The sequence below is a fragment of the Danaus plexippus genome, assembly GCF_018135715.1.
Source record: "Danaus plexippus chromosome 9 unlocalized genomic scaffold, MEX_DaPlex mxdp_24, whole genome shotgun sequence".
NCBI classification, from domain to species: domain Eukaryota; kingdom Metazoa; phylum Arthropoda; class Insecta; order Lepidoptera; family Nymphalidae; genus Danaus; species Danaus plexippus.
This window is the reverse complement of record NW_026869847.1, coordinates 970,699-986,482: the sequence shown is the minus strand read 5'-3', so window position 1 is coordinate 986,482 and position 15,784 is coordinate 970,699. Positions and strand designations below refer to the sequence as shown.

The following is a 15,784-nucleotide window of genomic DNA, read 5'->3' as shown; positions in this document are numbered from 1 at the left end:
GGACGCTTCTCGTGACATTCATCTTACAAGTGCGATTGATTATTTCAACAGGAAGTATACACATTTTACTGGTTTATAAATCTTTATTGAATTTACTTTATTTTATCTTTATGTATACAATTAAAGCCGTAAAATACTGTCCTTCAATGACGGATATGTTAACCTTAGGTAAAACGATTTATTTATATTTTAATATATTTTGTCGTTCATTTCCGATCCAATCTCTTATTGGGTTGCTTGGGAAAATTTTATATCAATCTCTTAAAATTTTGCTTCAATAAATTTACTTATTTCATATGTAAAATATGATAATACGTCCAAATAATGTTACTATTTCTATATATAAGGCAATTATAAAAGCAAATATTTTTAGATATTCTGCTAAGAAGTAGGTCGACCTAAATGCCAGAATTAAAATTTTACTTTGAATTGAATTTAAAATCGCTAACTATTCATTGAAAAAAAGACATTAAGATTCTTGAATGTCAGGTGCGATCAGTTAAGGTAAGGAATTCCTTACATTTCACATGTGATCGCGAGATTATTGCGTAGTGGATCGAGACAGCAGAATTACCAAAAATATGTTGCAATCGGAAATTAAGACGACGTGCGTGGCCGGCGAAGACCACGGCAGGTCAAAGAACAGGTCCATGGCATTTAATAAGTGATGCTGAATTAAACCCGCATATAATTTGAGAACAAACGAAATGTTCGCATCTCGATTGACCCCTGCGTAATCGCTTTGGACCGCGCATTGATATTCGACTTCTATATTTATCTATCAAAGGCTTCGTTCCAACGAAATCACTCTTTCACCTTTACTGAATGACAACAGGTCATTATAAATTGATTGCAAATTAGATTATGTAATGAATTAAAGAAATAATACAATCATATATTATATGAGGACAATGACAATACGCTCGTCAGACGAGAGATTTACATACGTTTAGCAGAATTTGGGACGACTGGTCAGCGTCTGTCAAGTTAAGATTAAAGCACTTGTCACGGAGAGCGCTGGCAGGTGAGTTGTTTATAACTGTTACATTGAATCAGTCGTAAGATTTGGAAATTACATTGAACAATGGACAGTACGAATGGAAACTTATATGGTCCGTCTGTTTCGGAACCAGTTTTAGGAAGATTTTAATGGTATGGAGTACTACATCTGTCAATAATATAATTCTTAAAAGATTGTAGGGGTTCGGTGATACACTTAAATATGTATGTACTCACCGTGTAGCGGTACCAGCCTTTGAATTGACGTTTTTCGGTTCAGTTGTTGTAATAAGAAATGTGAACGTGTCCGGTTGTGAGAAGAGAGAAAACCCATCAGAAGAGCATTCACATTCTGATTGGAGGCTAAGTTTAATGAATAAAGTTTAGTTTTATTTGTATGTGATGTTCCAAATTAAGATTAAACTTGCTGTTCGAGTTTAGGAAAACACAATCACACTAGAATGAATGGGGAAGAGAGGAAAAGGTTTTCACCACTCTCTGTTGCGTTTTTTGAGTGTTGCAGCATCGTATGACTTTAGTTTAATTATGCTAGACTGAAAAAAATATCAATTGTGTAAACACGAAGAGGTATATTCTAATTTCAGTCTCTTTAAAAGTTTGGCCCGAGCCCTTCTAAGGAACATGAAATCTATATACGAATAGACATTTAACCGGCAACCTGTTTGAATGTCATTTGGTGGCAATCGCATCTCCCGTCGTTTGGTCAGAGATGAGGTTTTTAGATAAGATCTCGAGATGCGAATGTTTTATGGCTGGCACCGATGTTGTAACCCGTAATGCTTATAATATTGCACGTTAATTTTATGAGATCTTGCAGCCAGCTTATTGATACTTACATTAGTTTTGAGTGCTTGGAAGGGGAAGGATCTATTCATACAAAAATGTACTAGAGAAAAATCAATCAAGTAACTCAGACATTACTTATAGTCTGTGTAACGTTATTAAGTAATCTAACGGACAGTTGGCGATTGCTCAATTGTAATAATATCTGCTTAGTTGACAAACAGCCACTTGGACGGTATTCGATTACCTCCCAGATATGCTAATAACGTATCCAAAGGTACAATTGCCTTCTCGCTAATGAAGGTTGATTCTGATTATGATACCTGATGATTAAACGTTGTGTCGAAATACATCAGCTGCGAACACAAACATACAATTGCAAAAGGAACGTGTAATTCAAAACATGTAAATTATTTTTAATCAAATTTTGTTTTTACTCTTTTCGGTCGTTGAATTCTGGTGTTATTTATGGAAGAATATTAAATACAACATAATGTTTAACGTATGCATTCATTAAGAACGACTACGCAAGAATAAAATTTTACATTATGTAAGGCTCGATTTAAAGATAACGATACTTCTTTGGAAACAAATTCATCTCTTCGACTTTCCAAATACATACAGATAATGAGCAGTAATAGCTATCACGTGGTTCTAGTTTTCAAATTTCTTAGCCCAGAAATATTTTCCAAATGGAAAAAGTGCGAAGTAAAATTAGGTAATTTTCAAAAGGATTAAAATCTATTTGCTTTAGCTGTAGTCACCAAAATCATTTCCTTCTGAACTAATCCTCTGTTTTGGTGACACGGCAATGGAGCTAGCAGTTTGCTGTTTATTTGATTGTCTCTTAAAGTAATTTGACCCAACTACCTTTACACCTTGAAATGCGTCTGCCTCTTTGAGAATATCTGCTTCCAATTTGTTCTCCAGTTTCAAGATCAAGTTTCTTGATTAAGGTGCCGTCACTTAAATGATCTAATAATCTTTGTCTATTTATTTTGTGCCATCATTTCCTAATACTCAATCTTTTCCTTTTAGGGTGCTACATGAGATGTCTTTTACTTGAGTTACCTGTTGTTATTCGTTCTTATATCTGACAATATAACTTCTTCCAATCTCTCACGTTATCCTTTGACGGCTGCGGACCTGGACGCTTACTTATGCAATCCTTCTATTTCGATTAATATGTCTTCCAGGAATCCTACTTTTTATGCTGAACATGTAGGTAGGCCTATCAGCATTTTTTCAAATATTTATAGAGACTGTATACTTTGTATAATTATTTAATTTATTAGGTGTAACATATTACTGTTTCATTCTGTACCACTTCCAGTAATCTATAATTAAATACATTATTTTTGGAGGGTAGCTCTTAATAAAATCGAGGCGACGAAAGATTATATTGAACGATTACAATTTTTTCACTTTAAAATGCTTAGTATTTATTATGTAAACTTCGTGAACATGTGTTAGAAGCCATTATATGTATATTTATTAAACGTCTTTCCTGCTAGGCTGACGGTGTAATTATGTTAATGTATACAGTTCAATGGTATGCAATCTTCATTGTACACACAGTTATTGAGATATATTGGAATCTGATTTCCATTATTATAATACGAGATACAGTTTTATTTCACTCGCTTTATTGTTGTTAGAGTACGTATATATTTAAGTGAGCCTTATCGTTTGTATGAATAAATTTATGTCTGTGCTAAACAGTTTCGGAGCTACAAACTCATAAATCGAATACGGGTACAGATTCAGTCATTGAAATTTAATATTAAATTTCAGTGTTCGAATATTAAATCAGCGTTTATAATAAATATATTCTAAGTAACATCGGGCAGCTATCGTTTTTGTGGTGTGCGCGAGGATGTTAAGCGAATTAAAATTTCCAACATTGGCCCACATGGAGTGAATTCGGTTATGTTTATTTATTTTGTTTTTAAATTGTATTATATGTTTTGAGTCGTGGGAAACGCTTTTCATTTACATGCGTAGTGTTACAAAAACAATTGATGTGCAATCGCGAATACAATTGTACGGATCTTGTTTTTATAATTCCAGATCATTCATCGCAGTGGTCATTTTATTCAAACAATTGCAATATGTAAATACTGTATTATTATACAAATGTAATTCAAATCTTGTATTACGACTCTTTAATTCTTTCCTATTGTTAGTTTTTTTGTTGTTTTTAAATTGCCATCAAAATTAATGATGCTTTTTATAACATGCGATTTTTTCTTGGTAAATTGCTTCACTATTCATTGATGTACATATAATATTTACAACGTCTCAGGTAGTTTTAAAACAAAAATAGTATACAATTTTCAAGGATTTTCTCGTTACTACATACCTAAGTATGCAACCATTATTTTCCTTCTTTAAGTTAAATGATCTTTAAGGAATGCTTATAGTTTTCAGAGAATTAAACGAAACCGTTATACAGGGTGTGTCCTAATCCATCTCTATCACCGGTGCGATGATACTGGCTTATCGTGACGTGCCAGTGTAGGCAAATGGACGGCTAATTGCGGCCCCGGGCGAACCAGAAAAAATGAAGCTGTTACTGTTCGCATTGTACCACGAATCTGTTAAAAATAAATATTTTATATTAATATGAAGCAATTTTTCAATAGAAGGCTTATAATTTTAGTGATCTCTATAACAACACCTTAAATTCCCTTGTACAGTTTAAAGACACTTAATGAGTGGGAATATGCATTTCGTTCCATTATTTTTGTAAAATAATTTATTGTATTTTATTCAAGAATTTTAATTATACCATATAAGCAACAATGAGCACGAACCCAGAATCTCCTCATTTCGAATTAAGATTACAACGGAACCCTTGGTGTAATTTCCTTAATGGTCAGTACGCGGCTCGATACTCGCTGCTTCCAACGTGTTTGTTGATATTCAACGTTTTTCCCTTAAAATTGTTTATTATACAGACAACACAACAAACCTGAGTACACTTTGTACAGTTCTATCTTGAAGATTGTTATTTTGATACCTTATTGTTTACGATTTGATAGATTTGCATATTTTAAAACGTCAGCCTGAAGAACGTTCATGATTGTTTTATTCGTATTTATTTAATTGATCTGAAACATAAGATATTTTGAATATATTCTTTTGTAATGATCATAAAATCTCACCAACAATTACAGTTTATGTAATCAGCTTGTTAGTTACTCTTAATTGTATAAATGACGTAAACCTTTTTTTTCGCCACCGCTCAAATTGTTGTCGCGTTTTAATAACCGCTTGAACCGCTTTCGCGTGTTATCCGGGGATAAGTTCAAGGGATATTGATCCCTGTGTCATATGCTATACACGCTATGGTGCAGTACATGTTTTTCACAATTATATGTAACTCTAAAGTTAAGTTGTACAGTTTAAGTAGTGGATGCGTGCCCACAGTTTCTTAGAAGCTAAGGGCGCTCCATAAACTCTTGCTATTAGTGGTTATCTTTTTACATCGTAACATTCTTTATAAATGAACCCGTTTAAAGTTAGACGCGTTATGTCAAAGTCATGTTGCAATATGTTGTAACTTAACGACTTCTATAATACTAGCAATTTAGTGAATAAACAACATGGTTGTTATTCTTATTGCATTTTAATTAAAATTAAAGTCTCGGACTCATTATAAAATGATCCCATAATTCAAATTGTATCAAGAAATGTTAACGTTGATGTAGTTTATTGTTAAATTTTCCTCTTCAATTGGTAATGATCGTAATGAATCTTCGTTCTAGGAAAATGTTTCGGCATATGACGAAGCTCGGAATAAAAAACATTGAATCATTGAATTCTTAAAAGCGACCAAAATAACTTTGACAATACGTATAGCGAAAACACTGTGGCGATTTGTATGCGTGTAATACAGACACAAGTAGCGCCGTTTGTGGTTAACCAACTAATAAAAAATATTAACTCTAGCCATACCAGAAATAAGGTTAAAAAGTATTTAGTATTAATATTGTTGTAAATGCAACACGGCAATATCATTAATTGATATATTAAATTTTAGTCGTCAGTATCAATTTTATGATTAAATTATTTTGCCATAAAAGTATATTCAGAAACAAGTGTCAACACAAAAAAGCTTCCATATGTAAACGAAGGTACATTGCGCAGCGCAAAAACAGCTCGTACAGTAGGCCAAGCATTCCGATGTGTGATTTCATAGTCGAATAGTCATTTGGACATGCGGCGAAAATCGGTGAGGCATGCCTTCGCCTATCCCTCGGACTCAATATTCATAACGGGCTACCATTGTTTCCCGCCTTTACAAACGTCACGTAGAAACCGGCGCCATATTGAAAGGGACGTGCCACAACGCGACCAGAACCACATGACCCCTAAACTACTGTGCTATCACTGTGGCCATGTACATTTTATTGTTACCTGTTGTGTTCCAAAGATCTAGGTGAAGTGGAGGTTTTCTTGACCCAAAGAAAATTATGAATGTATTATTTTCTAAAGTACCGTAAAGCATTAAAATAAGGTTCGGCTGTCGTTCAAGTTATGCCTTACATATTAATTAGTTTATTTTTTCTGTGACAGTAACGTAATATACGCGTTAATGGTACCAAAGTCGATTATCTCGTGGTTGCATGTACAATAAGTTAATTTGTGTTCTTGTTGAAAATCAATCTATGAATAAATTGATTTAAAATCTATTTCAAAATCAAATTATAAAAATATGTATAATATTTTTATAAGATTAAGCATTTTAAAGAGAAGCCTTAATTGGAAATATGAAAGTAAGATAAAGAAAAATTAAGGCTACATCTGTTTTTTTTTTATGAAATAATTTATTAAAATCATGTATAAAATTATTTTTTACCATCGTATTGAAATCAAGAACTTAAAATATCTGAAACAATGCTATCAGGACATTCCTGAAGAGGAACACGTTATATTTCGTATCCAGTTCAAAGACATATTTAATTTATGAGTATTTGTCAAATTGGACCTTATCAATGCTTTCTCGTGTAGATCCTGAGTCTTGCAAAAACCTCATCACCAGGTTGTCACCGCCTATCATGAAGAACTCCCAACCATGCTGGTAGACCGGATGACTGAATAATCGCGTCCTACGACTTATCTTTCAGAATTTTTATCTTCAGATTTGTTAAATGATTGACATACATTACAGTTTTAATAAGAAGTCGATCAGTAAGTGTCTTTCCTTCATCGCGTGCGCCAAATAGCCTTCCCAGAAAACGATAATCCAATAATAATCCTCATATGTTTTAATTATAATATTATCGTCGTTGTTAATATCTAAACTCATTTATCAGTGTACAATGCATGGAGGTATGCAGATCGGCTTCTCGAATTGGTTTCCAAACAGGTTCTAATCGATTCTCAAGATTGTATCGATATAGTAATCAAACGAGGACATTAAGTCAATCTCTGTTTGTTTGATTTATAGTGCCACAAGGATTTATTCCGTTACGAATGTATTGTACGGATATAATTTGTGTCATGAGTCAATGCTTTATATTTAACTGACAATTGGGTCAGTTTTGTAGGACGCGACGTAAACCAGATACTCGGTGGTGGTTTTAAAACGTTTCGCTTTCAAACAGTATTAGTGATATATCGAGACTTTCTGGATATATATACGATTTACAAATTTACTGCCATTGCTATTGGATTTTACCAATTTATTATCATGTGTCAATAATTTGAAAGTTCGATTTGATAAGTTTATCTTTAATGCGGTCAGTTGAAACCCAAAAATAGAAACCAGCCTCCTATAGAATTGCCATTTATAGTATCGCACAAAAAAGGTATTATCAGCCCTTTAGAGTATCCAGCTGTCTGTCAGCGGTTATAACCAAAATAGTGACTATGAATGGGAGGTAAATTTTCGTTGTGTTTGGTAATACCAGATTTTAATTCGGCCTTTCATTAACTTAACTATATTTAATTTAGGCTTAGGATGAAAACATTCTAAGCGGACATCAATACAGACTGAAGCTGCCAAACAAGTAACCCATAATATTATGTACGTATTTAGTTCATAGGGTATTCCGTACTTGAAAGGACGAACACACAAACTGGTTAGTGTTGATGTATCAATGTAAAAAGTAGCAATTTAATAACAGTTTAATTTTAAAAATAAACTTGGCACGTACTATTGTTACGACCACTGGAGTATTCAAGTTTTTGTTAAAAGTCTCTAAAGAAGTAGTTTATGTGAGTAGTTTTTATTACAAATTTTATATAAAACAATTATTGAATATAAGCTACATTTTAAACATTGTTTTGTAAGAGACAGACTTACTTTACCTTTATATTAGCTCCATTGCTTACAAATAATATTGAAAAAGAACTGTGATTTTCGGATATAGTATTCAAAAACTTTCAAGTTTAAGTTACTTTAAAGGAACCGTGATCACAGGAAGACGCGATGAAAGTGTCTGTCAACTAACAGTCACCTGTTATTTGTCATCTACCGCCAATTATTTCTTGATTTTCTCGCGTGTGATTGGATAAAAAGAAACCTTATGCTCATCGATCGACATCGATGTTATGTTTTTTGCTGAATTTAAAGTAGCATGAGTTTTTAAATACAGAACTATTTTTCCTTAAGTTTCATCCACAACCATCCAGACGTTTCGGAGATTAGCCGGAACGGAAAATAATTACGAACGGACGGATAATTATAGATAATATGTTTTTATCGTCGACACAAAATTCTGTTCATTTAATTAAACTTTTTGTATCAAAACTAAAAACACAATGTTCAATAAATTTATTCCAAAATACGGGTTATTAGTTTTATGTATAAGAAAAGCAACCTAGTAATACCAATCTCATGGCGTATGTTTTCAAATGTATGGTATTTGTTAAAGAAGTTGCCATCCAACTAGCTTTAATTACCATTTTAGCTCGAGACACTTATCATTTCTGATGCAATGAAATGTTCATTGTTATTACATTGCTTTTTGTAAGAACATGTCCTGATTATTTATATGTGAGATTACTGGATGAAAAGACATCACCATCAGCAAAAACTGAATTGAAGTGTGGTTGTAATTATAGGAAATAGTAGTTTGTTTTATTTGTTAAGAAAATCTGTAAGTGTCACATCAGGGTCCGTCTGTAAAAGATGTCTAAAATTTTTATTACTGTAAAAATATTTAGATAATGTTTTATAAAAATTTGTTAAGATTAAAAACCGATTTATTAATTTATTAAATATAATGTCTAAGTTTATTTTGAACGCTATTGCCAGCGTCGACTAGAAACAACAGCAGACGTTTATAACGACACCGCGTTATTGCAAAGTGAGTTAAGAAAATTATAATACTTACATCCCATTTCCTTTAAGGACAAAAAAATAAATAATTCCCACCGCCCGAGCTGCGGCCTAGGACGCAATCAGCCGCTTTGAAAAACAAAACCGGACTTGGATCCTTTCTTTCCCCGCTACGAGGAATCCAACGTCTCCCTCTAGCGAACAGAGCGACTGAGAATCATCAGGAACCTATTATTATAAGGCGATCATCGTTATCCCTGTAATAGACTGAAATCCGTCACACCTGCTTGTACTGTGAACCCCTTGCAGCAAACAAGTCTTACGTAAAGATTAGCTGATTATTTGTTTTCTACTTATATTAAAATATGTTTCAGTTTATGCAATATTAATGAGGCTGGAACTTAAAAGACTGAAAAGATGGTAAAGTCTCATTTAATGAATACCTACTAAGTCAAATATATTTTTTCTCAGAAACATGACAGGGTATAATGTAGTTTGTTTCTTGTGTATGAGCAACATAGTAATTACTTATAAAATTTATTTTAAATTACTCTATTTTACTCATACGCCGTATATCGATTTTTCTTTTTCTCTTGTTATTTTTTATATATTTTTCTTGTTTCTTTCTTTTGTATTTCATTACGAACAATTTGGGTCGTTGAAATTGTTGACAACGGAAATATATTTTTAAAAACACTTACTAAACAAATGTCAGTTTACTTTGCGAACTATGAAAAGTGCATACCCTAAGTAACGTGATTCATTGTTATTGACAGAAAGTGAGGTCTGTGATTCTGTGGATTGGAAAACGTGTCGGTGAAAACTGTTATGGCATTGTTCGTTCACCGACTTTTTCTTCTTTGAAGTTTAGTTCTCCTTGTCTTAAAAATTTAATAATTTAATCAAGATTTAGGACTTTCGCGAGTATTCATTTAAATGAAACTAATTTTTTTCGGATTACTACGCGTATTTTTTTTAACTCCATACTCCCGAAGCGACGTTTCGGTTGCTTTGCAGTAACAGTGCAGAGTTGTGAATGTCTAACGTCAGACGTCTGACGTGACTTAATCGAGACCTTTTTCACAATTTTCAAACTTCTAATGTTGAGACTCAACTTGAAAACTAGCTCCTCATAGTGTATTAAATATTCCACGGTGTTATTTTTTACTTAATTTACACATACATTAGTAGATATTATCGGATATAAATATTTTGGTATTGAAAGCCTGTCCAACACCATTCAAATTAAAACACTCAAGGTTGTATGTCAAAATATTATAACTTTATATCAGCTTAATGTATGTTGTTGCTTTCAAATATTTTTCTACAGCGTTTATAACACCATTATAGTTATTTTCTGTAATTAATATAAGAATTTGAAATCAACCATGTTAATAATTATAACATTAAATGAAAAAAAAAATATTATGATTTTAATGAAAACCTTAAAGGGTATCTCAATCATACTATGTTTAAGTATTTTAAAGTATGTATTTGTAATTTCGATTGAATATTACTTAATAATTTTCGCTATGTGACTCGCTCGCTATGAATGTTTGGTATTTTCTTAAAGACCTTTAATACGTCCTAGGCCTCGATCTGTGCGAGTTGATTTGAATTAATTGAATAACTATTAATTTATATTAACAAATCGTCAATAAAACTATCGAGGAAGTAATATCTCATAAAATCTCCGATAGGTTACACTGTCCGAGGTACAATTTACAGTTACACACCATTCATATGGAATAGTTCGGATTGTTAACAAACGGTTATCATTTATTGAAGCTCGAACAATTATTCTCAATAATAACTGCCGTTGGCCTGGATTCGGACCAAAAAAATATATGTATTGGCTGTCAAAATAGAGTTGTTACATCTCAATTCGTTCGATATTAGGCATGTACTAAATGGTCTGTCATTAGCTGCGCCCGCGCACCACAATGGTCGCTCTTGATCTGATAGATGAGATTCAGATAACATGAAATTAATATTTCGTGTCAATGAAGTATCTATGCTAATGCCCAGCTAACGTTTGTAAACTGAGAAAGTTATACTTTAGTATGATTGTTTTTAAATGTTAACTGTACTTTTAATTTGTTAAATGGTTACTTAGGAATATATAAGTAAAACCACATTTTTTTTTATGACGGATGTACATGTTTTTTATAAATTATAAATGTTATATTATATGTAATTTAAAACATCTCTATATTAACAAAGACTATGTATAACATATATTGCGGTCCTTATCTCACAGTTCAGTATGATCAAATATTCTTAAATATTTTAAAATACATTTATCGACGGAAAAAAAGAAAAAAATATTGTAACAAAAATTTTTCTAATAAAAGAGTCATCTTGAATGTGATTGAATGAACGGACATGTTACTTGGCGATTATTTAGGTAGGCTGGTAGGTAATGGTATCTTGGGCCATGTAAAACAAGGTAGGTTTCCAAACATCACTAATTCCAACACATTAGGATTACATTCGAACCTTTGCCTCCGATTAGTTACCTGTGTCTACGTGCAGAATCTAGATGATTAACAGCGATGATTCACATTCTGAAACCAAATAAAAACTATCTCTGAAAACTGGGAGCTTGAGTTCAAAATTGTGAACCCGCGGATGGTCATTGGAAAGTGAAATGGGAGCGCACCTGACGTCGCTTTCTTTACGTCGCGGTGTTCTTTTTGATTCAGTGAGAGTGGTCCAGATTCGATAATTGTGCCGGTAGCGATGCCGTGACGAGCCCGTGACGACCTCCCGCCGCCCCTCGTCGGCTATACTCTCCTACAAAATTTCTTCGATACCAAACTAGTTTCATAATTTGGACATATAAAATTAAAAAGTCGGTCCGCAATGAGCATCGAGTTTCAGACACTTTCCTTAGTGGACATGTGTGTTTCATAATCAACACGTCGGTACATATTACCACGGACTGACTACCCCAGTTAAATTAATCGAAAGTGATTCAGTCCATATCATATAATTTTTTTGCAGACCTTCCTTTGGTTATTTGATTGTCGTTCATTACTGGCTTCGTGAAAGCTGCATCTTTGTTGATTTTTCTATTATTCCAATAATCTTTTGTATTTGCTTTGAATTCATTATTGTTTTTATCGGCGCCGCGTTTCACTTCTTGAGAACTTCTTTTACTTCAACGTTATTGATTACTCGGTATCATTGAAGTCTGTTCGTGCATTATTAGTCTTAATTGCCTTCAATTATTTATTGCTCAAAACGATTAATGATCATCACTGTTACAATCTTGTACAATACTCAGGCTCACATGCTTTTAAACCTAGACGGATAATAAGGATCCATTATTTTAACGAGACAATATAAAGTAATGTAAATTCAAGGAAATGCGCATTGCGTAACTAATGAAGTAGACGAGAAAATAAATCCCGTAGAACTAACATTAATTCCTTTTATGAGTCTTCCTTTGCTGTTGTAATTGATAAAAACTTCGCTATTAAAACTGTCACATGACAAATAAAGAGAACACATACAGCGTTCTTGGTTAAAGATCGTGTAACTGTTGTACTTTCACAAATCTTCTCTCCATGCAGAGAAGACGAATTGTTAATTCTAGACCCGTCCAGACCAGCCGGCGCCTTTATCGCGCATCGCTAACAACGAAAGTGCAAGTCCGTTCCCACAATCCTATATATAAAACTGGAATAAACCTAACCCCATACATCAGCCAGTTTCATAATAGCAGGAAAGTATTAATTATCAACAATGTACATTCCGAGCGGTAACGACGCTGCTGTTTTCACTCGTTCACGAGCGTACAATAAATCTCGCTAAGATATACACGACGAAAGTGCAAGTTGCCCAGTTCCCACGACCTCGGTTCAATCGATGCAGCCTTTCGCAAAATCGATACCCATATCGATAGTCTTATTCGTTCATCGCGATTGCATTCTAACGTCATGTCGGACGACGCACACTTGTTGAACGGGCTTTTATTCAAAAAAATTTTTATAATACATATAATAATCATAATCGGAAAATAAAATCGATATCTGGCAAATTTATCTATTATTAAAATAGTATCGAATGATATAAATAAGGAATTATATTGTTAAAACATAATATATTATGTCATCAGGCGAGTCATTCTAATTACCGATCTCTATAATAACACCTGCAGGAACAATTAGTATGGAAATATCATATCATTATATTATTATTTTAAATCGTGCATATCCGTTGATTTTATATTTTCTATTATTGTAGAGAATAAATAACATTTTGCACAGGTCGGTTTAGCAACTTTGTATATTTTGTGTTCCTTGAAGCGAGATGTCGCTCGTAAATCTTTCGTTTTGGTTCTCGTTTAGGACGACAGATAGATTTTATTGCAAATAAAGTCTATTTTAGGACCTTTTCATGGATATTTGTTCATATTCAGACGATGTCAATCTAGTAAGCTTTACGATTGATTAATAACACATGCAGCCTTGGAAATTTGAACATAGCTTTATATTTAACCTTGAAATCTACAATCACAACTAAATACTTGAATATATTATTTAACCACAATGTACTTTCCATAACGTATTCTACCTTTGACCGAATTATTAACCATAATTTAAATATATCCGAAACGCTTTGCGTGTAGCAGTGTGTTAAAACCTTTATATTAACAAAATTATTACCCATCAAGAGCAATCTATTAAACAAAAGCATTTAATACAAGCGCAGAAATAAGTCGTATAGATTATAATAAGAAAAAAAAAATAACCTTAAGGACTATAATATGACTTTAAGGACTAAACACCAGATGTAATCTTAATCGATTAAATAGGCTCTTAACTCTTCACGCGGAGGATTCGTTGGCGATGAAGACACACGCGCCGTCCGCGTTCCGTTCGATACGCACAGTGTTCGTATTGTCACCTTAATGGAGTAACGGTACCACCTTTACCGGTTCTGGGACCCTGACATACATATTGTAAGGGAAGCTACTCGACTATTGTCCACAGCTCTTAGATTGTTCGCGAGACCGTTCGATTATATCAACAGGTATCGGAGCGGAGGTCGATATATCCCAATGAATGCGGACGCCATTTGCCATGATACTAGCCTAACCTGAAGTGTTCCCTCATTGACTTCTGTTAATATATTCAGATTACTATCTACTAGCAGAGTATGGCTACCATTAACCCGCGAGTCGCAACGGTAACGAATTGACCACCGACCAGCAACCGGCCACCGGTCACCGTCCGTCTCCGCTTAAATTCACATTATCTGATGACACACGGTGGTGTCATCGGCCTCGGAGTCACAAAAAAGATCGGTCAAGTTCATTATTCATAAGACTTGGTTACATTTATTTGCAAACTCAGATTGCTCAATTTATATGGTTTCCGTCAAATATACTTTAATGATCGCTTTGTTTTCACATTTTTTTATGTGTTTTTTTTTTCCTTAAATTTTGTACAAAATGTTTAAAATTCGAAAACCGAAAAACCGACACAACCTATGTGGAAATTCTCAAGTCACTTGGATTTTTTTCTAGTATTTCAAGGGCTTTCTGGTGCTTTGGGGCACTTAACGCTACCTTAGAATGGCACTCGACATAATTCCTCAACTGCTAATCAAATATGAGGTAACGTTTACTGTGCTTGCGTAACGGGTCAATGAACTCTGACATCAGCATATGTGATGTTAAAATACACTTCCTATGGCCAATCGCATTTACATGAGGATTTTATCTCCAAGACATAAACCTTCGACCTCTATCGCATTCGACTCGCGAAAAAAAAAGTTACAAAAGACCTCTGCATATTTAAAAGAATTTCAATCTTGAGTGTGAACAAAAAGTTTGCGAATAATATTTACGATTGTTTTACAGTTTTGGTGTGGTCTCAACATAAATTAGTTCCAAAAAAATACTATAGAGGTATAATGTATCGCTATTATAATTTGACCGTTTTAGATCAATTTATGCAAAATTTCATGATATTAAAGACCAATCCTGGTCATAACTATGTGAAATATATATGTATAGGGATAGAGGTAGTAATTAATCATATAATAAATAGAACGACATTTAAATACAAAACTAATTTCATTTAAACCTATGAAACAGTACACTAACTGTATATACTGTGTGTAGTGCAACATCGCCAGTAGTCCTAGTATTTTTCCAATTATATGTAAACAGTCTCTATGTATTTGACTCATAGAGTAAAATGCAAAGTCATGTGCATTGTTCTATGGAGGATTTGAATACATTGATGACATTATATAATATAATGTACGGCTTAGAAGACTTTGGATATAAAAGTACGTTCAATAATTATGATTGATATTTATTGAGGAACATTGTTCACAGGCCAGCAGGAAGATATCAAGATGCGGATACCTGTTCGTCGCACCGGGCTGGGACTTCTCCAATCCGCTCTACAGAACAAAGGTAAAATAACAACAAAAATATTAAGAGGGTACTGCCTAAAAAGTAGCAAGCTCTAAAGACATTGCTACAAGGACATTACGATTCATTACATGTGGAATAAAAAACAATAATATTTTGTCAGTTATTATTATCTGTAAATGATGTCCAGAAAAAAATAATAATACACAGACAGTCTGATAACTGATTTATCATTGCCAAAACCCACACAATGCATTATGGCCACAAAATGTATGGAACGACTTGGGCATCAAAAC

General features: G+C 33.4%; 1 protein-coding gene across 3 annotated transcripts in view; it reads left to right on the top strand.

The window, feature by feature from the left end:
• Nucleotides 1-15,784, top strand: part of LOC116767181 (protein outspread) — a 127,862-nt gene that overhangs the window by 33,872 nt on the left and 78,206 nt on the right. For all 3 annotated transcript variants that reach the window (XM_061527316.1, XM_032657372.2, XM_061527315.1), the window contains exon 2: nt 15,450-15,530. In XM_061527316.1, the coding sequence (XP_061383300.1) occupies nt 15,450-15,530 (81 nt within the window). The remainder of the gene's footprint in view (nt 1-15,449; nt 15,531-15,784) is intronic.